At 32.8% G+C, this 22,662-nt stretch overlaps 3 protein-coding genes across 6 annotated transcripts; all 3 read left to right on the top strand.

Annotated features, from left to right (window-relative positions):
• Positions 1-681: 681 nt before the first annotated feature.
• Positions 682-21,542, top strand: LOC132060132 (uncharacterized). 3 transcript variants are annotated; one of them, XM_059453030.1, is made up of 2 exons: positions 682-840; positions 21,035-21,542. In XM_059453030.1, exons 1-2 carry the CDS (start codon positions 759-761, stop codon positions 21,400-21,402), a joined length of 450 nt encoding a protein of 149 aa, XP_059309013.1. In that variant the 5' UTR covers positions 682-758; the 3' UTR covers positions 21,403-21,542. The 3 variants fall into 3 exon arrangements, 2 of the variants coding, with proteins under 2 accessions (XP_059309013.1, XP_059309011.1); XM_059453028.1 differs by lacking the exon at positions 21,035-21,542 and adding an exon at positions 1,418-1,883 and having other exon boundaries at positions 689-840; XR_009415887.1 differs by lacking the exon at positions 682-840 and adding an exon at positions 19,989-20,051.
• Positions 7,409-8,957, top strand: LOC132060130 (uncharacterized). 2 transcript variants are annotated; one of them, XM_059453025.1, is made up of 2 exons: positions 7,409-7,526; positions 8,264-8,957. In XM_059453025.1, the coding sequence occupies exons 1-2, from the start codon at positions 7,466-7,468 to the stop codon at positions 8,623-8,625; spliced, it is 423 nt and encodes a 140-aa protein (XP_059309008.1). In that variant the 5' UTR covers positions 7,409-7,465; the 3' UTR covers positions 8,626-8,957. The 2 variants fall into 2 exon arrangements, with proteins under 2 accessions (XP_059309008.1, XP_059309009.1); XM_059453026.1 differs by having other exon boundaries at positions 7,426-7,526; positions 8,279-8,957.
• Positions 13,529-15,094, top strand: LOC132060131 (uncharacterized). Its single transcript, XM_059453027.1, has 2 exons — positions 13,529-13,685; positions 14,428-15,094. The coding sequence occupies exons 1-2, from the start codon at positions 13,625-13,627 to the stop codon at positions 14,727-14,729; spliced, it is 363 nt and encodes a 120-aa protein (XP_059309010.1). The 5' UTR covers positions 13,529-13,624; the 3' UTR covers positions 14,730-15,094.
• Positions 21,543-22,662: the final 1,120 nt, after the last annotated feature.

The raw sequence follows: 22,662 nt of genomic DNA, 5'->3' as shown, positions 1-22,662 counted from the left end.
AGTTAACAACATTTTAAGTATCATGAATAATATACAATTAAAATGAAGATGTATCCTCAATATTTCCAAACTGGCCCATTGGAAGACAGAAGGAATCATGCGAACTTATACAATAGGCATGTACAAAATAATAATTTATCTAGTACGAATGCACATGCATGGTTCTCAACTTGATTTTAAATAAAGAGAGAATACATAAAAATCCCCCGGTACTTTGCATTTTTTTTAATAAGACATGTACTTTTGAAAGGTCCTATTACCCCCTGTACCACTTATATATATGTAATAAATACACACTTCTGACCTGGTTTAGCAAAACGTGTGTGTGCACGCTCTGTCGGAGCGTGAAGAAAAAATTTGGGCTTCAAAGAAGCCAATCATATTTTGCCACGTGGCTGGCCAAACTTAAAAAAAAAGAACGTTAAGTTTTTATGTTCTTCTTCAACGTTACCCGATGGGTGGTATTTTTTTAATTTTAAATTATTTTTAGTAGAGAGTGATAGACACGCGTGCCTCACAAACTGGTCAAATGGCTAAGAAGTGTGTATTTATTACATATATAAGTGGTACAGGGGGTGATAGGATCTTTCGAAAGTACATGTGTCTTTTTGAAAAAAAATGCAAAGTACAGGGGGTACTTTTCATGTATTCTCTCTTAAATAAAGAAGTAATTAAGTAATGAACTATGAACACACTGAATTCCTATAAATTAAGCTCATTTGACCCTTGTGGAAAAAATACCTTGGAAAACAATAAAGATGGCAAAATTCATCGCAGATACGAAGAGCAAGTTTCAAGATCTGTTTGAATACCTTGTTTCATGTGGAAAATCTTCTAAAGGTAAGAGTTGAAACTTCCTTGTTTACATAATTATCCATCTCATTGAAAGTTTAAGGGGGTAGAAAGAGTATATTTTTACTACTTAAATATGTTTTCATCAGGACACCCCTTCACGTACGACGCTCTGATTGTTTTTTGAGAGTCAATGCATTGTGATTTGTGAGAATCGAACCCAAGATATATGTCCTCTCTGATACCATGTTAAAATGTGTGACTATTTCATCTGTTGTTTGTGTCTTGAATTATGTGAATCCTAAAATTATATCGAATTTCTTAGTTGGTTTGGGAAATTCCTTGTCCGTATCAGTTTAAGAATTACTTGAAATATATATAAAAGGATTGTAATTGAAGATCTTTGTTCAATTCTTCTCATCCTAGTGAAAACTCTATCTGATTATGCCCCGGGAATGGAGGGTTTGCCGAACTTCTTTATCTCTTCTTCTCTTGGTTAACCCACTATCTTCCGATCCGCAATATCATCTACAAAGTTAAGCTGTTCAAGACAACTCATTTTTATTCACTTTATTATATTTCCTCGAAATAATTTGTGTATATATATGTGTGTCAGAACCATCAGGAAATGACCAAGGGCCAGCAAGAGATGTACAAGGAGATGACTTAGGACTAACAATATATATGCCAAAAGAAGACCAAGCTGGGCCAGCAAGTGATGTACCACCAAGAAATGCACAAGACCAAGGACATATAGTAGTAATTGGACCAGGAAATAATACACAGAACCAAGGACAGCCAACAAATATACCACCAGTAGATGATGCTCAACAAGGCCAAGGACTTGTAATAATTGATGAATCTACAGGAATTAATGCACAAGAACAAGAACAAGATGATGATATTGATTTTGAACCTCTAGCAGATGGATTTGTACCTGAAGAGAGAGCAAATTTTTCAAGACCTCCAGGGAAAAAATCAGCTCCTATTCCCAAGACTGGTTGAAAATTATATAGGAGTTAGTACAAGTCTTGGGAATTTTAATATTGTGATTATTTCAAGAACCCAGCTGTTGTCTTGGAATTTTAAGATTGTAATTTTTCGTCTCTCAAAGGAAATGTCATAGGAAATAATCTAATTTTAATTTAAGAATACGAGTAAGATTCAAAAGTCTCTGTTACTTTCTTAAATTCAAAAGTCTCTGTTACTTTCTTAAATTAATTGTTAGTCTAATCAAATTTTTAAAATCTGCTTATTTTTAAATTTATTTTTTGAAAAAATATGTTTGGAGAGTAACAAATCTTCTACTTGCTTCACGGAAGTGGATCTAGATGCAAGCTTCGCCATATAATCTTTCATATAATCTCATCTTCTGAGTTCCCTCATTTGAAGGACGATGAGTTATTTGATCTCTTATATGGTCTTGGGGAATTTTCACCTCATGAACTAGTTTTTGAGGTTGAGTTAAATCCAAGATGGATCGATTTTCTTATCAAATGAAGGCTTAACTATTGGGGCGCAAGTTCAGATTGATTCCATATACTAGAGCATTGGTATTGGCCTGGGGGATTTGAGAGCTCAACTCGGCATTTTCTCAAGCAGCAAGCGCATTTGCTTGAGATAACTATCAAATGAGAAGTTTAAAGTTAAATTGTGTTTCTAGATATAAAAATATATCATTTCCCTTTTCTGAATACACTATAAAAAAAAAGTGCATCACATAAATTGCGATTAAGAAATATTATTTTGGGTGGGAGGAGCCAGAGAGAGAATAACGTACTATACGCCTACACAGAATTACATAAATTAGACAAAATTACATGAGGTGTTAACAACATTAAGTTCACATGAATAATATCCCTAATATTTAGAAGCCACAGTTGGGGAGGACGAACATGGACGAACAACGGTAGTTTGGTAATTACGTGTTCATATTGTACAAAAAGCCACAGAAACACTTACAATTCTCATCTCCCTCACTAATTCTCTTTCTCCTTCACAATTCTCTACAAATTTCTCTATCCTCTTCCGCTTCATCTATTTTTGGGTGAGTTTAATATGCTTTTTTTTTTTAGATAACGGTCAAAAACACACCCCAACTATCACTGTTTTTTGAGTTTCATACCTAAACTATCAGAAGGTTGAGAAAACTACCTAAACTATCATTATCTAGTACAATAATATAAAGGGGTATCCCGGTTTCCAAGTGGCCCAGTGGATCATTTATTGATCCACAAGAATATTAGACCAGCGTATAAATAAGGGAAAATATCACTGCATATCACTTTAGGTAAATTAATTACCCGTTGTAGCCAAAAAAAAATTGACATGCTTTAGCCACTTTTTCTTAGTTTGGTGCCACTGTTGGATTTCTATGTTTGAATTTTATGTTTTTGCTTTTGTTTATTATTAATAAATAAATATCCCACAAAATTTCTTAGTGGTTGCTAAAAAAAAGGTTTAAAATATCTATAAACATTTTTATACATTATTCTACACTTTTATACAGTGTAGAAATGTGTATAAACACCTCTTATACATTATGTATAAACACCTCTTGTATGAGTTTGTATAATATTGTATACTAGTTGAAAGTGTTATAAACCTCTTGCATAAATTTGTATAATCATGTATATCCAGTGTAAAAGTGTGTATGAACATCTCTTATACATTATTATACGCTTTTATACATGGTTGATACATTGCCTACTCCAGGTGTTTAAAGTTGTATATTGTTGAATAAAGTTGAATATTCAAGTTGGGCCATAAAATGTTGGGCTGTAGGTTTGTAATTTAAAATATGGGCTAGGAATATGTAATTTTGACCCATAAATTGTGTATAAGTGAAATTTCCCCTACAAATAACCCGACCTTTTCGGATTAACAAAAACTAACACTCTTTATCTTAAGGCTACCTCGCGTTGTCCTCTCAGGCGTGGTAAATATTTATCCACACCGGATGTTTACACCAACTTAATGTAACTTACCGTGATTAAGTGATTTAATGAAGTGAATACATGTATTAACTAATTTTGGTTAAGTGATAGTTGTATTTATCTAACACATGTTATGCATGTATGGATTTGGTGTAACCACCTGGTGCTGATAAGTTTTTGCCCTCATACGTGGGTGTGTTTACTTTACCGAGAGAAAAAACCAACAGAAGGCCATCAATTATCGAGGGATTACCAACCAAAATTGACGGACCACATTTTCCTCCACTATCACTACTAAAATAAGAGTCCAGAGCCTAAAGGGAATTAACTTGCCCAAATAAAACCAAATGGAGTTGCCCTTTCCATGATATACCAAAAGGGGTTTATCGTGGATGGGGCTACGATATACCCCAAATTTTTTTCAAACCTGTCGGACAAATTAAAAAAAAAAAAATGTAAAACGTTGGGTGACCAAAGTTTTGCAAAATCTTATTTTGTAAAACGATGGCTGGCCAACGTTTTACATTGTAAATTTTTTTATTTATTTAATTGGTGAATAAGATTTCGTAAAATAATTAACTCAAACATACGTAATTAAAAATATTCTAACTCAAACAAAGTCATACAATAATTAACTCAAACAAATATTCTAACTCAAATAAAGTCATACAATAATTAAAAATGTGTGATATATGTGAACATAAAAAAAATACTAAAATATAAGTTAAATAACGTCACACATTATCTGAATAGTAAATGTTAAATTAAATACGTAATTAAACAACACAAGACATAGTATATATTCTTGGAAGATTACATAAGAAAACAACGATCGTACAACTTAGAAAAAAACATAAAAACCAACAAGCAACAACAACTACTAATTTCTGTCGGGGCAGCGATTCTCGTGTAGTTGTTGTTGCTTGTTGGTTTTTATGTTTTTTCCTAAGTTGTACGATCGTTGTTTCCTTATGTAATCTTCTAAGAATATATAATATGTCTTGTGCTGTTTAATTACGTATTTAATTTAACATTTACTATTCAGATAATGTGTGACGTTTATTTAACTTATATTTTAGTATTTTTTTTTATGTTCACATATATCACACATTTTTAATTATTGTATGACTTTGTTTGAGTTGGAATATTTGTTCGAGTTAATTATTGTATGACTTTGTTTGAGTTAGAATATTTTTAATTACCTATGTTTGAGTTAATTATTTTACAAAATCTTATTCAGACAGACAAATTAAAAAAAAAAAAACTTTACAATGTAAAACATTGGGTGACCAACGTTTTGCAAAATCTGATTTTGTAAAACTTGTAAAGTTTTTTTTTTTTTTTAATTCGTCTGACAGGTTTGAAAAAAAAATTGGGGTATATCGTAGCCCCATCCACGATAAACCCCTTTTGGTATATCATGAAAAGGGCAACCCCATTTGGTTTTATTTGGGCAAATTAATGCCCTTTAGGCTCCGAACTCACGTTTTACCGAGGAAAAAAAACTAATAGAACACCATTGGTTATCAGTGATTATTGACCAAAAACCGACGGATCACGTTCCATTAGAGATAATAACGTCAGTAAAAATAAAAGTTAATGGTAAAAAGCACACCTGAACTATCGTTTTTAAGCGTGAGTTTCCTACTTGAACTATCAAGTGTGCGATTTTTCTACTTGAACTATCACCAACTATTTAGCAAAATACACATCAACTATTAGTTGTTCTCTTTTCCTACCTTAATAGTTGAGTGGAAAAGAGAACAACTGATAGTTGAGGTATGTTTTGATAAATAGTTAGTGATAGTTCCCGTAGGAAACTCACAAACCTATTATTTCATATAAAAACTCACAAAAAAGAGATAGTTCACATGTGTTTTGACCATTATCTCTTAAAATAACTGACGGGCACATCCAAAAATACCGATAGACACCATCATTAATTAAATTAAACATACATACACCATCATGCAGTGGCGGAGCCAGGATTTTAACTAAGGGGGTTCAAAAATATAAAGAAGTAGACAAACGAAGAAGCCAAGGGGGTTCAACATCTACTATATACACATAAAAAATAATTTTCACTTTGTATATATAGTGTAATTTTTTGCCCCCTCGGCCCCTACTGGCTCCGCCCCTGCCATCTTGTAACTAAATTAAACATACAACGATAGTTCTGATAACCCAAAGGAAAAAATCATTTTTGGTCCCTGTATTATTGCTTAATTCCGATTTTAGTCCTTATGTTATTCAACTTAGCAATTTAACCTTCAATTAGTGTACTCGTGTGATTTTAGTCCTTCAAGCTAACAGGCGTTAACTTTATGTATTGTAATTACGAAAATAACCAAATCACTCATTATCTTTTTGGAGTCTAAAGTAGCCCAAAGAACACATTCACAGGAGCAAAGAGAGGCTCAATAAGATCAATGGATTTTGTTCAGAAAAAAAAATAAGAATTTTGTTTTCATCGCCGTGTTACCATTTTTTATATAATTTTCAGATTACTACTTTCATTATTTTTCAAACTTGTATCTAATTAGACTGCTTTGGTTTAGAGAGTAGAGTCAAACGAAATCCATTGTTACCATGTCCATGAAAACGTAAATCGGAAAAAAAAGACAACAAATTTATAGAGACTGGAAGCAATGGCATATGCCGTTGTGATGTAGATTCCTAACTCTCAACATATACCTTAAGGGGTCATTTGGTGTGAACGATAAGCAAAATTAGTCCCGGGATAAAATTTTAGTGTCTCCTTATCCCATGTTTGGTTGGAATAAAAATCCGGGATAACTAATCCCGGGGTTAGTTATTCCGGGATTGTAGCCTTATTTTATTCCACCTTGAGGGTGGAATAACTTATCCCGGGATAAGTTGTTTCCCAACCAAACGAGCCCTAAGATAATCTACCCACCTAAAGAACTTTAAGTCTACTTTGAAGAGGAGTAAGAGGATATGTAATGTAAAAAATCAGATTTGCCCTTTTCTGAACTAACACCGTTAAGCTTCTGTCAGTATAGGGACTAAAATCACACAAGTATACTAATTGAAGGTTAAAATTGCTAAGTTGAATAACATAAGGACTAAAACCTGAATTAAGCAATAACACAGGGACCAAAAATGCTATTTTCCCAAAAAAATTATAAATCGACCGAATCCATCGATTTTATCAAATAGAAAAACCAATATTTCAGTTAATTAACCGTTGGTTAATTATTCCAATTAATTATATCCAATTGGAAAATGTAAATCTAATTCCAATTCATGAAGAGAAGATATTTGGAGGAAGAAAATCTCTTGATAGATCTCTCTCTGTTCTTCGTGGAAAAAATTTATTTCTTGTTTCTTGGTAACTTCTTTCTGCCCTAGTTAGCAAATAGTACTGAAGAATAATTGGTAGACAACAATATCTGCAAATATATGTTCACGTGAATTAGATCCATTTTAATTGAATAATAATTAAAAGAAAAATCAATTACGGAACTCCATTTAAAGTCAAAGTCAATAGTCCAACTTAGTCAATTGTCTTATTCAGAAGAGATGCACTTACTTGACTATTTTAATACTCACACGCTGCCACATGGTTCTGAAGCTCTATTTTAAAATAAAACAAGAAGTAATAAATGAACCTTCCAACAATTATTCTCCTATATATATAAAAAGCTTATTGGGCATTAGGAAAACTCACAATACACGAAAAAGGAAAGTTAGCTAATTAAGTTCAGTGCAGAGATATGAAGAGCAATATTAGAGTTCTGTTTGAATCTCTCATATCATGTGGAAAACCCTCTAAAGGTACGTAGTAGTTCAAGAATTATAATCTTGTCTATAAAAATCAATGTTCTACTCTCTTAATTTCGTAGTTTTTTCTTTAACTTATAGAAACATTGGAGTATATTATTTTGAAAAGGCAAAAGTTCAAATATATCCTAAATGTATTCTATTTCTCTTACATTTGTCCTCTGTTTACCTTTTCGTCCATGAATGCCGAGCACCTCTAATTTCTTCACATATTTGCCCTCCTGAAAACGGTTGTCCAGCTTAATTAGCTCAGATAATTGTCGTCGTAGACCGATAAAAGATCACAATTAACTTGTAAATTACTATCAAATATTGGTTTGTGTATAATGTAAATGTTTTGAAATATTTTAATTAGGGTTGGGCATAAATACCGAAAACCGAAAAATCGGACCGAACCGAACTAGTTTGGTTCGGTGTTCGGTGTCCACCTTTAAAAAACCAAAACCGAAATAGCCGAACCGAAGTTTGATAAAACTGAACCGAACGCCACCGAAATTTAATACATTACACAAAAAAATTAAAATAGTCCAGGCCCATTAAGTTTAAGCAAAAAAAAAAACCCAATTGTAACAAGTCCTCTTTTGCTTTTGTATCCCTAATTTTCCACTTCAGTTGGGAAAATCAAATATCCTTAATAAAGAAAAGTGACTAGGATGTGTCTTTAGAATTAATGTATAAAGATTGCGGCACAGTAGTAAGTATTGAGAACTAATTTGGGTATACATCTTCAGTTTTGTCTGAACCAGGAAATGACAAAGACCAAGGACCAGTTGTAATAGATGAACCTGAAACTATTGCACAAGGACAAAAGCATCAAGATGAACCAAAACATGCACAATTAGGACAAGACCAAATGGTGAAACATGAACCAGAAAATGCACAAGGCCAAATGGTGAAACATGAAACAGAAAATGGACAAGGACAAATGGTGATAGATGAACCAAAAAAAGCAAAAGAACAAGTACAAGAGACATTTGTATATCGAGCACATATAAAAACATATCGTAGAATAGCAATAACTTCACGACAATCAAGACCTCCACGCAAACGACCACCTCCTCCTCCTCAGACTGGCAAAGCTCCTAACAAATAGCGTTTGTCATTTTCTATTTGTTCGGTAATTGCTTTGACTTTTTTAAATCATATTTGGATATTTTATTTTATTTTTGAGAAGGAAGGGCAGAACATTTACCATATAATTGGTTTTTTACTTTCCCTAAAAGGAATGCTATGCCTTTTCTTGGAGGGAAAAAATGTTTTGGACTTCTATAATTGAGAGTCCTTATTTATCTACTATATCCACGATGTAATCTTTAAGAGAGTCTTGTTTAAGGATAAGTATTCTCTTGATATTTTTGTACTCTCTTTTAAATTAGTGATGAATATATTGCCTTTATGTAGGTCAATTGACCAAATAATGATAAGTTAGTAAACACCGCTCTTTTAGTGTTATATCTTTTGATGCCTGATTTATTATTGGTTAAATTGTGCTTTGTCAGCTTTCGCATGACGCCTAATTATTTTGATCACAACATTATTTCCTCAACTTTAGTAGTTCTAGCTCATCAACATGAGATGTTTAAATTACGAGTTATCTTGATATTTTGGTTCTTTAAGGAAACAGTGACAATGGATCTCTACAATCAGCATGGTCATATGTGGTAAAATCAACCAAATTATACAAAATCGCCTAAAGCGTTGACTATGAAATGTTTGTCTAGAAACTATACGTTTGGTGCGTAGGAGAGAGAGAGAGAGAAATAGAGCAGTTAAACTCAAAGATGGTTACTATTACATATTACCAACCACAAAGATGGACTACATTGTGAGAACTAGTGCCTCAGAGAGTTGATCCACGCGACATATGTGGTGAGGCGGCCTTGGAGATATCAGGTATTGTTCATTGGTCAAGATACATTAAATTAATTTTAAAAGCACCGCAAATTGAAACACAAACCACCGCTATTGTATTTTTAATTTTATAGGTTAAACTGTTGTAAAATGAACCTAAACCGCCGCTAAACAAGTAATGTTCGATGGGGTAAAAGCGTCGCTAAAAGAAATAAAACACTGGTAGAGTGGATTCTTGGTCAGAGCTTTACGAAACTTTACGTCAATTACAAACCGCCGCTTAACAAAATTGAACCGTCGTTGTATAGTAATTTGCAGTGGTTATTCCAGCGGTTCATCTAAACTACTGGAAAGGGTTTTACAACAGCTTATCATACGACGACAGTTCTAAACCATCGTTATATTTATTCTCCGGCTGTCTAAACCGCCGCAAAATAAAGGAACAAACTATTGGGATCGAAATAACAGGGCGTCATGCGGAAGCTAATAATTGCAAACCTTGAATACGATAAATCAGACGAAAAAGAAAACCTACCAAAAAGACATAATATTATAATATGGTTTGGTCAAGTGATCTACATATTTGAAAACTAATATGAAAGACATAAAAACTATTGACGGATAAATCTCCCCCTAAACAAGACTGACACACTAAGGACTACATTGTGGATGCTATTGTGTTATGAATGAGAAGAACACAATCTTCTACTACAAGGAATAAATTTGGTAGAATCCTTTTCACAAAGAAAACCTTTTCTACCAAGAAATCCTTTTCGAAATAAAACACAATTATAGTAAAATTCAAATAAGGTAGGAAATTCAGGGCAAACCCTAACAAAACTCTCCTTGGCCTAAATTTTCTGGCAAAATAATCTTGATTCATCTTCTTCACATAATCTTCATCACTGCTGCTTGTCATGATTAAGAATATTATGGTTAAAAATTATTAAAAAAATATTTTGCTTTACTTTTAAAGATACAACAGCAGGGATATGGAAAATATGATTGAAAATTTATCTCCACATGTAGTACAATGGACAAAATCTTCATTATCGTGAAATTAGTTGCAACTTGATTTGAATCGGCCTTGAACCCGTCTTCTACCCCGTTGAGCCATTGGGTCTAATACCACTTGTTGGGTTCTAAATAACAGGGCATCATGCGGAAGCTAATAATTGCAAACCTTGAACAGGATAAATCAGACGACAAAGAAAATCTACCAAAAAGCCATAATATTATAATATGATTTGATCAAGTGACCTACATATTTGAAAACTAATATAAAAGACATAAAAACTATTGAGAGATAAATCTCCCCTTAAACGAGACTCTCTAAGGACTACATTGTGGATGCTATTGTGTTATAAATAAGAAGAACAAATCTTCTATTTATAGAAGTCTAAATCTTCTCCTACAAGAAAATGAATAATTATGGTAAAATATTTTTCACAAAGAAAACTTTTTCTACCAAGAAATCCTTTTTGAAGTAAAACACAATTATGGTAAAATTCAAATAAGATAGAAAATTTTGGGCAAACCCTAACACAAACTGCCACAAAGAAGCATTTTTTCTGTAGTGATATATATTCCATGACCCAGTTATGAGAGGATGATGATGTCAGTTCTTATAGAGGAACTTCCTCACTTACAATTTATTAATGTTTAGTTATACTATGTTTTAGGCCTAAGAGCACATTTACAGTTTTAGTTTAAAGGTATGATATTTCATAAATAATCTTCATGATTTCGATGACTTATATCATCATTGCATTATGTTTTTCTAAAGTCTCGTCCCACTTTTTAGTACGAGTTTATGATGCTCGTTGAATACCAATCATGTACATAGGCTCCCCTTGCCATGATTCCGTGTGTAAGAACATTAGACAATTTTGTCGTGAGTTTAGTGATTCGCGCATTCCATTCTACACTTGCTAAGCCCAATATGAGGCTTATACCGACCTCATGAGGTCGGTCTTTTGAGGTCGGTAAATGCAGTTATTTTAGTAGTGTCCAGAGGATTCCATTTGGTACATCGCCTTTCTGTTGTATGGTAGGGATACATCCCATGCCAGCTGTGTTCATATGTTTGATAGCAGAGGTTCCAAGATACATCGTGGGAGGGTTAGCTTATCTCCATGAGTCGTCATATTATTCTGCAGACATGTTGTAAGAATAATACTTTAAAGTACAATATTATGATTTGGCTAATGAGCCACTTGATACAATTATTGTAAATACGAATATTTTTCTGAATTTTGACATGCATTTTCATGGGTGGCTAGCTATGTTTAGTTAGTTCGTTCGATCAAAGTCAGAGACATTGGGTACTACTGTGTCATTCCTCACTCTAGGATTTGGAGCGTGACAAATTAAGCCTGTTAAGTGGGCCGGGTCGGGCCATAGTTAGTGAGCCGGGTTGGAGGAGGGAAAGGAGTGTCCGGCCCAGCCCCCTATCTGGGTAGGGGTACATAGTGGGCTAAGTGGGCCGGGCCGGGACGGATTTTGATTATTTTTTTTTTTAAAAAAAATCTAATACTAAAATTTATTAAGTTTGATGCTTTAAAATCTAGTTGTTGTCAACTTTATTTTAACCATCAAGTTCCTTAAATTATACTTTAGCCCTATTTTCAATCTATAAATACCATTCATTCTTCTTCATATTGTCTCACAATTCCCTACTCTCCTCTTTCCCTAAATTTCCTACTCATCTAAATCTCTCTCTCTCTCTCTCTCTTCCAACTTCCAAGTTCAAATTTCAAAATTTAAATTTAATGGATAATGATAATCCTCCACCTCCTCCTCCAAATCAAAGATCAATTTCAAGTCCGGTGTGGGCATTTTGAGCGAGTAGACGAGGAACATGTTAAATGTCAACATTGTGGTCAAATATATCTCCATAAGTCCGAACCAATTTTTGGGGGTACCGGTCCGTTACATAGGCACTTGGACAAAAGACACAAAATTGAACTTTGAAGTTTATCTCTTCTTTAAATTTCTCCATCGATGCTAGCGTTTTGAACTTTTCATTTGTAATAAGTTAACCATTCAAGTTTGTATGTTTTGAATTTGCAATGTTATCAATTTAAGTTTGAAGTTTTATTTTAAATTACTTATGTAGTCTTGTATCACATTCTCAACTTTTTATAATTTTAAGCACTTAAATAGCCGTTGGGAGTCTTCATTCCAATAACATATTCAAGATATACACAAATATACCATTAACGTATACAAGATGTACACAAATATACCACTTAAATAATTATTTTTTTTAAAAAAAAATTAATTCGAAGTGGGCCTGGCCGGGCCCCCGGTGGGCCAGAACTCGGGTTGTTGGTGGGCCGGGCTACCGGGCTAAATGGCATGTCCGGCCCAACCCCCTATTTTTTTCCACTAGCCCAGCCCACCCCCTCTTACCGGGTTGGGGGCCGGGCCGGTTATGGGCCGGGTTAGGTGGGCCGATCCCGGGCCGACCCGGCCCAATTGACAGGCTTATGACAAATACATTATGGCTTTTTATCTTCATGTTTTCTCTATCTTATTTTTTTTCTATGCAAAAATATTATACTCCCTCTGTTTCAATTTATGTGAACCTATTTCTTTTTTAGTCCGTGCCAAAATGAATGACCTCTTTCCTAATTTGGAAACAAATTCACTTTATGAAATGATTACAGCCACAAAAATATTCAAGACTTATTTTGTATCACAAGTTTCAAAAGTCTTCACTCTTTCTTAAATGTCATGCTCAGTCAAATGGGTTCACATAAATTGAAAGGAGGGAGTACAAGTCTTTTGGGAGGATTGTTTTCATTCAAACTATCATTTTTTCTAGATAACTTCATTTCCCATGGTACGCTAATATTTCGTGTAAACATTAATTGGTCCAAATTGCTTTATTATCAGTAGACAACAATATCTATATAGATGTTCCCATGGATTATGTCCAATTAAATACAAGAATAATTAAAAGAAAAATCGATTAGGTGGAGACCGCCATTTCCAGTCAACATACCAACTTTGAAGTCCAGCTAAGTCAACTGTCTTATTCACAAGAATTAGTCTTATTTGAATATTTTAGTACTAACACGCTGCCACATGGTTCTTATGCTCTATAACAATAAGAAGTACTAATAATAAATGAGCCTTCCAACAATTATTCTCCTATATATATAAAGCTTGATGAGCCTAGGAAATTCACAATACACAGAAAGAGAAAGTCAGCTAATTAAGTTCACTGCAGAGTCATGAAGAGCAAGATCAGAGTTCTGTTTGAATCTCTCATATCATGTGGAAAACCTGCTAAAGGTACGTTTGAGTTGAAGACTATAATCATGTCTAGAAAGTAAATATCAATGTTCTACTCTGTTAATTTCATAGTTTCGCTTTTTACTTATAGAAACATTTATATTATTTTGAAAAGGGAAAAGGTTCATAATTACTCTGAAGTACTTGATTTGTCTTAAATTTATCCTCTGTTTACCTTTTTGTGTGTCGTTCCACTAATAGTTTTCCAGCTTAGCTCTGACAACTGCTACGTGCAGCTATATAGGCAACAAAATATAAAAATTTACTTCTAAACTATCAAATTGGTTTTATATATGTATTGCATTAATTTGATGAAGAGGTCTGAATATACTCTGAGCAACGAAAAAGGTCCAAATATACCCTTACGTGCTTCCATCTATCAGCCAAATTATACCAATTTCCTACAGTGTGAAACCATAATTAGTTGGAGGGGCATATTTTAAAGAGAAAGATAAAAGGTGGACTTCCATGGACCGGAAGGTAAACTGAAGACAAACGTAAGACATATTAAATAAAAAATGTTAAGGATATATTTTAATCCTTTCCCTTTTGAAAATTATTTTGAACTGATTTCAGTACAAATTCATATATATATATATATATATATAGTCGATCCCAACGTGCTTGATATCGAACAGTTCTAGTGATAGTTGTTGACTTGTTATTACAGTATAGTGGAAGTATCTAGTATTGTGAAATGTGAACTCATTTGGGTATACTTCTTCCGTTTTGTCTGAACCAGGAGATGACAAAGACCAAGGATCCATAGTAACAGATGACTCAAAACATGCACAACAAGAACAAGAACATCAAAAAGTGATAAAAGATGAACAAAAACATGCACAAGGCCATGGACTAATAGTGAAACATGAACCAAAAATTGCACAAGGACAGGTGAAAGATGAAACAACAAAAGCAAAAGAACAAGTACAAGGGGCTTTTGTATATAGAGCACGTATAACAGCATATCGAAAAATAACACTATCTTCACGACAAGCAAGATCTCCACCCAGACGAATGCCTCGTTCTCCTCCAACTGGCTGAACTAATACAATCCTTGGATATTATATTAGTACTTTTTTTACTTTGGAAAAGCCAATGGGTGGTTTTTTTCAAATTTTTAGTTTTAGTCTTGATCTTTTTATCATATTTGTATTTCTTTCCTTTCTTTGGGAAGGAAGGGCAGAACATTTACCATATAATTGGTTTTTTACTTTTCCTACAAGGAAGGCTATGCCTTTTTTTTGGAGGAAAAAATGTTTTGAACTTCTATAATTGAGAATCCTTCCTTATCAGCTGAATATCCACGATATTATTTTTAAGAGAGTCTTGTTTAGGAGAAGAAGTATTCTCTTAATATTAATTTTACACTCTATTTTATATTAATGAATTGCTTTTATGTAGGTTAATTGACCAAATAATGTTAAATTATTAGGCATCTTTTTGTATACTTCTCTTTTATTGTCTGATTTATTATTTTTTAAAGATGTATTGTGTTAATCTATACAGGATACCTAATTATTTTGATGCCAACACTACCTTCTCAATTTTAGTAGTTCCGGTTTATCAAATATGGGATGGGTAAATTAATGACATGTACAACTTTTTGTAGTTTCTTTTATAGACAATCTAAGGACACATAACATCGGTTCTTTTACCACCAAAAGATGTGATGCAGTGGATCGGACTGTTCCTTCCTTAACCAGAGATCTCGGGTTCGAGCCCTGGATATGAAAATATCCTTGGTAGGGAGCGCTACCTCAAGAAATGGGCCTTACTCGGCACGAATTAGAATATAGTCGGGCTCCAATGTGAATACCGAATACCGAGTGGGAAACAAAAAAAAATAGCGGTTCTTTGTATTTCTGGAGTCAGCATGGTCACACGTGGCAAACTAACCGTAGAAGTGCTCAAATAGCCTATTTCAAGACCTCCATTTAAGTACTGAAAAAAAAGACCTCCATTTAAGTTATAGAATATTAGGAGTTCCTAAACTTTTGCAAGTTTATCCACTTAAAACACAACGGGTAATTAATTTCAAACATGCGATATTTGAAATTCTGGTATTCACGCTTGAAGTTGGGTTTGCCAAAGTCTAACTTCTAACAATTCTAAAGCAAAGAGAACTTTAAGCACATTTGTTTGAAGTTTAGCCATTTTTTGCTAACTTGAGGCACATAAACGTGAAGTTTAGTCATTTTTTCCTAAACTTTAGCACATATGACTAAAGTTCAGTCATTTTTTGCCCGAATTTTCAGCCATATTTGCCTCAATGAAATTTTGCCCAAAACAACTTTTTTATTTCTTCGAATTTGAACTATCCAAAACACGATTCAACACACAAATCTACTCTAAATGAGCTCAAATTTGAAACAAAAATTCCAAATATAGTAAAATATACTTAAAGAACAAATTAACCACAATCATCAATTTGTCAAAACAACAACAAATCCAACAAACTCATACTTTCAACAATGCTAATTTTGCAATATTTTCAAACTTTTCTAATAACACCCACGTAATTTGAACTTACTTTTTATATTCAAAATTCAAGATCTTTCTTTCTTCTTTAAAGTATTATACTTTAATTGGTCTAGATCGAAAAAAACACTATTGTACAACAACTAAGAAAGAAGAAGAACTATATTTCAGCGTGTTTTGGTAAGATGTTTGCTAAAATTGGATACAAGTTAAATAATTTTAAAAATCGGCTACAACGTAAATGACAACTATCAAATGGGACGCCCCATGAAATTAGGGCAATTTGCACGATTGCTCTTATTCGGGAGTGATTTTTAATTTTTGCTCTTCGCCTAAAATAGCCCTAGGTTCTAAGTTCAAATTCCGGCTCAATCAAAAAAAAATTCGCAAGGCAGTGTTTCGTAGCAAAATTAATGCCTAACTTTTGTAGAATTCCTGCAGAGTAAAATTAGGCAAAATTTTAAGGCACATTCTGCCTTATAAGACAAACTTTTCGCGAAGCCTTGCCTTGCGAATTTTTTTTTTTTTTGAGCGGGGATTCGAATCCAAAATCTCGAGGTATTTTTAGCCATATTTTTAAGCGAAGGGAAAAATGAAAGACTAGCAATTTGAGGGGCAAAAATTAAAGACCAGCACCTTTGAAGGAAAATTCGTGCAATTACAGGGTTACTTTTTAGTTTGTTTATTTTTTGTTTATTTTAATTTCTTTTTATTTTTATTTATTTTTAATTTCTTTTTATTTTTAATTTCTTTTTTATTTCTATTATTTTAATTAATTTATTTTTTAAATGTATTTTTCTTTTTATATTATTTATTTTTCATTTCTTTTTTTTTCTCATTCCCGACATTTACTTCTTGTGGTTCCATGTAATTGCTCGTATTTTTTATTTTTTATTTTATTCATTTAGCATAACCGTGTTATATTCTAATTTTTGAAACTACACCTCTTAATATTGGAAAGAATGAGTCATTAACAAACTTGACATATAACGAGGAACGTTCTTAAAGTAGAATGTCGTTGTGAATGAGGTTATAGACTTATATTTTTCCTTTCTTTTGAATTATTTACTTAAGTTACGTTGGACTTACTTATGTAATGTTGGAATTTGACATAAGAGTATTATGTTAAACTTTTTCTTTTATATTTTGAATTTAGGTTATATTTTCAATTTTAAGTTATTTGCTTTCACATTGCATGTTGCTTATTTTTCACTTACATTTGATGGATTTTTGTGTCAAACATTTGAATAATGTTATGACATTTTTTTTTGTCAAACATCCAATCCATGACGTTCTCACAAAAAGTCTTCTTTTAAGTTTTATAATTAATTGAAATTAAATATTATTAATTTGAAAATTATATAGTATCAATTATTTTTTACAATATTAGTTACAAATATATGATTAATAATTAATATATTTTCAAGAAACAATGAGTTATTAAATAACTAATTTAATATCATTTATAAAGGCAAATATTTTTTAAATATTAATTTTAATTTTTTTATAATTAAAGTTATTTTAAAATTAAACTAACTGTGTAATTACACTTGTGCAATCAAACAACACACTTGTAATTACACTGTAATTACATTATGACAAACAAACAAGTCGCTGTAATTACTAGAAGCGTGTAATTACCACCTTAGTAATTACGCCAATTCCAATTACCAAGTGGCTTTCCAAACAGGCCCTTAATGTGTTGGATCCAAAAATGACTAATCAAATTATCCGGTCAACGCACGGTAAAATAGTGCAATGTAACAAGTTAAAATGCAACCCAAACTTCAAATATACAAAATCATTTTTTTTTTTTTTGGAAATTGAAAATTACGTCGATTTAGAAGAACTGAAACTAATTATTTAAGAAAAGCACATTAGATTTCACTTTTTATCCACGCATTATACTCTTGGACTTTGGAATAGATAGCTAGAATCCAAATAATCAGGCTAAATTTCATTGGTAGTCAACTAACATTTAAATAGTAGTTTAAAATTATTTGATTAGCTAGGAAAGTTAATTTTCTAGTGATAGTCGAACTGGCCCACTGGATTTGTAATCATATATGAATATTATAGTAATATAGCAATAACACGCTATCGCGTGTCTGAATTAATATTCACAAATATGGTTTCCAAGCTCTATCTTTCTTAACTGTCATTATAAAAGCTTTATTATTTTGAAATTTTTTGAGAGATAATATAGGTATATGTCTTCCATGGTGAGAACATGACGAATTCATCGATCCAAATCGTAGCAACATTCTTATTATAAATATTTGCTCTTCAAAAATCAAATATAAGCAACTATTGTTGCAGGTTGTTTCTTGTTCAAACTGCATTTTTTCTTGATAAATAAAGAAAAAGTTTCCCTTAAAAACTAGTAATACTACAATTTATTGTCTAGTAAATACTTACCCGCACCTAGCACTTATAGTAAATTAAATTAACTTAATTATCATGGCTAAATATTTAAATAAGGTGAAAATGTATATTATTTAGTTATGATTAAATGATTAAAAAAACTATGCAAAAAGTTGATATGCATCTATTTGTTTGGTATAAATATCGTATGTGGGTAAATTTTTGTTCGTATTGCCGAGTATATAGATTCCAATTAATTATTCTAAGTTGCATCCTTTAGCAGACAACAATATCTACGTTCACATGGATAATTTCCAATTGAATTGAAAAAGAATCGATTAGGTATGAAATAATGAAACTCCATTTCCCATCAACAGTCCAATCTTAAGAAAACTAAGTAGTCAACTAATCTCGTATTGGAAAGAGAGATATAATTATGTGAATATTATAGACAACAACTAGCTAAGCACGTCTCGAAATTAATAATTTCTCACATGGTTCTCAAGCTCTAATTTAATAACAAGTACAATTAATTAATGAACCTTTCAACATTAAATCAACTATAAAGCTCATTCTGATCTGTTGGAACTTGGAAACAGCACCTCAGAAAAGAAAGAAAATGGCTAAATTCATCACAGATACGTGTTGGAAAGAAACAAGCAATAACCAAATTGCACGACGAGGTAACAGCGGAAGAAATACCCAAGTCGAAACTTCTCACACTATTTGAACCAAGAGAAGACAATAAACACTAGCATAGATGGAAATCCGGGCAGCAGCTATACCAACAATAAAATAGCAAAGCAAGCAAAAATAAATCGAATGCAAGAGACACCAAATTGACGTGGTAAAACCCCTTCAAGGTGAAGAGGAAACATCCACGGGACCTCCGGTCCACAAAAGCTCCACTATAATCAACAAGAGTTACAACAATGTTCTCCAAATGGCTACAACAACAAAGCCAAGCACGGAGCAACAATACATAAAAGATAGCACCAAAACTAGCGAAGAAAAGAGAGAAATCACCCCAAAAAATGAGCTACTGTTCGTACTTGAAAACTGGAGATACAATGAACAAAATCCGATCTGCACCGTTGAAATCGAAGAACCAGATGTTGAGAACCCCCAGTTCAAATTTCAGCACGATCCAACGGTTAACGAATCAGGAAACTCAATTTAAAGCGGACTGCTGTAGCAGAAAATTTCTGGACGAAAATCTGCTTTCTCTCTCAAATTTTTCTCTCTATATGGATGCTATGAATTCACTCTCGTGTTCTGAAAATAAGACCTAAATTGATCCTATATATAGAGGAAATTTTGGGCAAAATTGGCCTGGTCCAAATTGGATTGGGTTTTATTAATCTAATTTCACATAGAAAGGGAAAACCCAAAAACCTAATTGGATTGGGTTTTATTAATCCATTTCCACATAGGAAGGGAAAACCCAAAAACCTAACAATACGAAGAACAAGATTCACGATCTATTCGGATACGTTGTTTCATGTGGAAAATCTTCTAAAGGTAAGAGTTGAAAACTATATATCTTTTCTAGAAAACTTTTGACTCTCTTTCTTACTAATAATACATGTTAGAAACTCTTCCTTTTGTTGTTGTTGCTCTAAGTGTTTTAGTTACCATTTGGCCATAGATTTTGGATATTTATCTCCAAATATCTGTTTGGCCATAAAAATTACTTTCTTAAAGGTGTAATGTTAAAATCAGACATATAAATTAAAACGGAGGAAGTACTTATTAAGAGATCTACTTAAAATCACTTAAGAATTTAAGTTATACATGCTCACAATGTAATAAATTGTTAGATTATCAGCGTGATTTAAAATGTTAACAAGTTGCTTATCATTTATTATATATTACAAATCAATACACTTGGAATCAGGGAAGGATGCCCAATATGAGATATGGGTTATTCGAATCCAGTAATTTTAGCTCAAATTCAATATGTGTTAAGATATCTATTACTCGCTCCAGATAAAAAAGAGTATTCACTTAGTCTTTTTTTTTTTTAATCAAAAAGATTGTGCACTCATCAAATCAAGAAAGAATTAAACTTATCTTTCTAGATTTGCCTACTATTAAGTGCTATGTGATCAAATCCACCTATTTAATTAGGGACAATTTAGTCAAATTACCTATTTTTGTCTAGGAGTTAGTATTTTTCTAAAGAATGTGCAAATGGCTAAATGAGCACTTTTTTTTTTGTTCCGGAGGGATTAAAATGTAAAACTATTAAATTATGAATCCGATAACTCAAATTGTCAGTGGGTTCATGTCATCCCAAACACAAAATTCTAAATTCTTATTCCGCTTCTACTTATAATTATCTCTTAAATGATCTGATTGTGTGTAATTTTTTTTATTTTTTTATTTTTTTTTTATACATATTTAAGCCGAGCATTAAGCTCTTATTCAACAAGTGACTTGATTGAATTAATATTTTATCCCTGTCAATGCATAAAATTTAAGCTCGTGTTCAATTTTGTCAGAACCAGGAACTGATCAGCAAGGGCTAGCACAGGACCATGGACTAGTAATAATACCAGGAAATGCACAAGATGGCTATGCACCAATAGTACCAATAATAATAGGTGATGAACCAAGAAATGAACAAGGCAATAATGGACCAATAGTACCAATTGGTGAACAACAAGACTTTGCAATTTTTCCACCAGGAGATGAAAGGAATAATTTTATTGATTTACCAGAAGATACACAAGAAAAGGACAAGGAAAATAATAATAATAATGAAGAATATCATGGAGGTCCTGTACACCCTGATGGTAAAGCATATATTTCAAGACCTCCAGGCAAAAGATCAGCTCCTGATCCTAAAACTGGTTCATATAATAAATAAACACAAAAAATGTATAAATCCTATTAATGTTGTTCATTTGACCAATATGTATCCTGCACGTGAGCCTGTGGGGTTGTGTTTTTTATTTTTGTCTTTTTGTTATTTACTTTGTATTATTTGTTATGTTCATCTTTCTCATATTTCCTGTGTTTAATCAGTACTGGTTTATTATCAATGAGGAGTGTTATTTTAGAATATCACCTAAGATATAAGAAGGAGAGTGGGCGAGTGGATAAACCATATCCTGCTACTTACATCAATAATGAAGAGATTTCCAATAAACAGTCTCAAAGTCAGGATGAGACATCTGGAATTGAACAAGCCTCTACCATGATTTCTCCTGATCAGAATGTGATAGAAACTAATGGGGAAGGCAAACAAATGATCTGCAATGAAACTGATATTCTAGAGCATGTTAAAGTGGAGGATAAAGAGCAAGAAGAACTAGTTGGAGTCAATGAAGCTAGTGGGACACCTTGTGGTAAACAGATGGTGATAACTGATGAGACAAATACCCCTAATAATGCTCCCTAAATAGTGTATTTTACTATCAAAAACCCCCATGATCTACAAGTTGTGTTACAACAAGAAGAATGGCAGAAAATTAGTAGGAGGCGCAAGAGGAACTCTCAAAAACATGAAAGGAAGATGAATGAGACAGGGGAGGCCAGAGGGAAGCAAAGATAAAGATCATAGCACTGGAGCAGAGGAATTCTAGGACCCAATCTCAAATAACATTTTTAATGCTCTTGACAACATTGAACCACTCCAAACCACAGAAGAAGCAAAAATTGTCAAAGGAGATCCACGTAATGAATGGGCAGAAGGAGAATCCACGGAAGAAAAAACCACAGATGAATCTTCAGAAGGATCCATGGAAGTGGAGGAAGATGATCAAGACAATGATACAAACACAAAGGGAAATGAAAACAGCATTATTGACAGAGGTGACCTTGGCACTAAAAAAGATCCTGACTTTGTGGCACCTAGCAAGTATCAAAGAAGAAAGCATGCGCAAAAGGCTCCTACTACCAGGAGCCAAAGAAAGTTATCTAAAAATTCCTCCAACAAGAACCTTAAATGATTAAGGTCCTTAGTTGGAATAGGGCATGAAGTCTCAAGTTGCAACTAAAATATTGAAGAATATAATAAATCAGCACAACATTTATTTAGTTGTTATACAGGAACCTTTCATCACATAGGAGAAAATTGAATTCTATAAACAAAAATTGGGTATACATGGGTGCTTTGTGAATTCTA

Source organism: Lycium ferocissimum, chromosome 6 (genome assembly GCF_029784015.1).
Source record: "Lycium ferocissimum isolate CSIRO_LF1 chromosome 6, AGI_CSIRO_Lferr_CH_V1, whole genome shotgun sequence".
In the NCBI taxonomy this organism is placed as follows: Eukaryota; Viridiplantae; Streptophyta; class Magnoliopsida; order Solanales; family Solanaceae; genus Lycium; species Lycium ferocissimum.
The sequence above is the reverse complement of the archived record's forward strand: the minus strand, read 5'-3'. Positions and strand labels throughout refer to the sequence as shown.

Excerpts from the sequence above, each read along its gene's own strand:
- LOC132060131 (XM_059453027.1), top strand. The coding sequence starts at position 13,625 with ATGAAGAGCAAGATCAGAGTTCTGTTTGAATCTCTCATATCATGTGGA. Across the intron at positions 13,686-14,427 it reads ATGTGGAAAACCTGCTAAAG|GAGATGACAAAGACCAAGGA; the intron begins GTACGTTTGAGT and ends TGTCTGAACCAG.
- LOC132060130 (XM_059453025.1), top strand. The coding sequence starts at position 7,466 with ATGAAGAGCAATATTAGAGTTCTGTTTGAATCTCTCATATCATGTGGA. Across the intron at positions 7,527-8,263 it reads ATGTGGAAAACCCTCTAAAG|TTTTGTCTGAACCAGGAAAT; the intron begins GTACGTAGTAGT and ends ATACATCTTCAG.
- LOC132060132 (XM_059453028.1), top strand. The coding sequence starts at position 759 with ATGGCAAAATTCATCGCAGATACGAAGAGCAAGTTTCAAGATCTGTTT. Across the intron at positions 841-1,417 it reads ATGTGGAAAATCTTCTAAAG|GAAATGACCAAGGGCCAGCA; the intron begins GTAAGAGTTGAA and ends CAGAACCATCAG.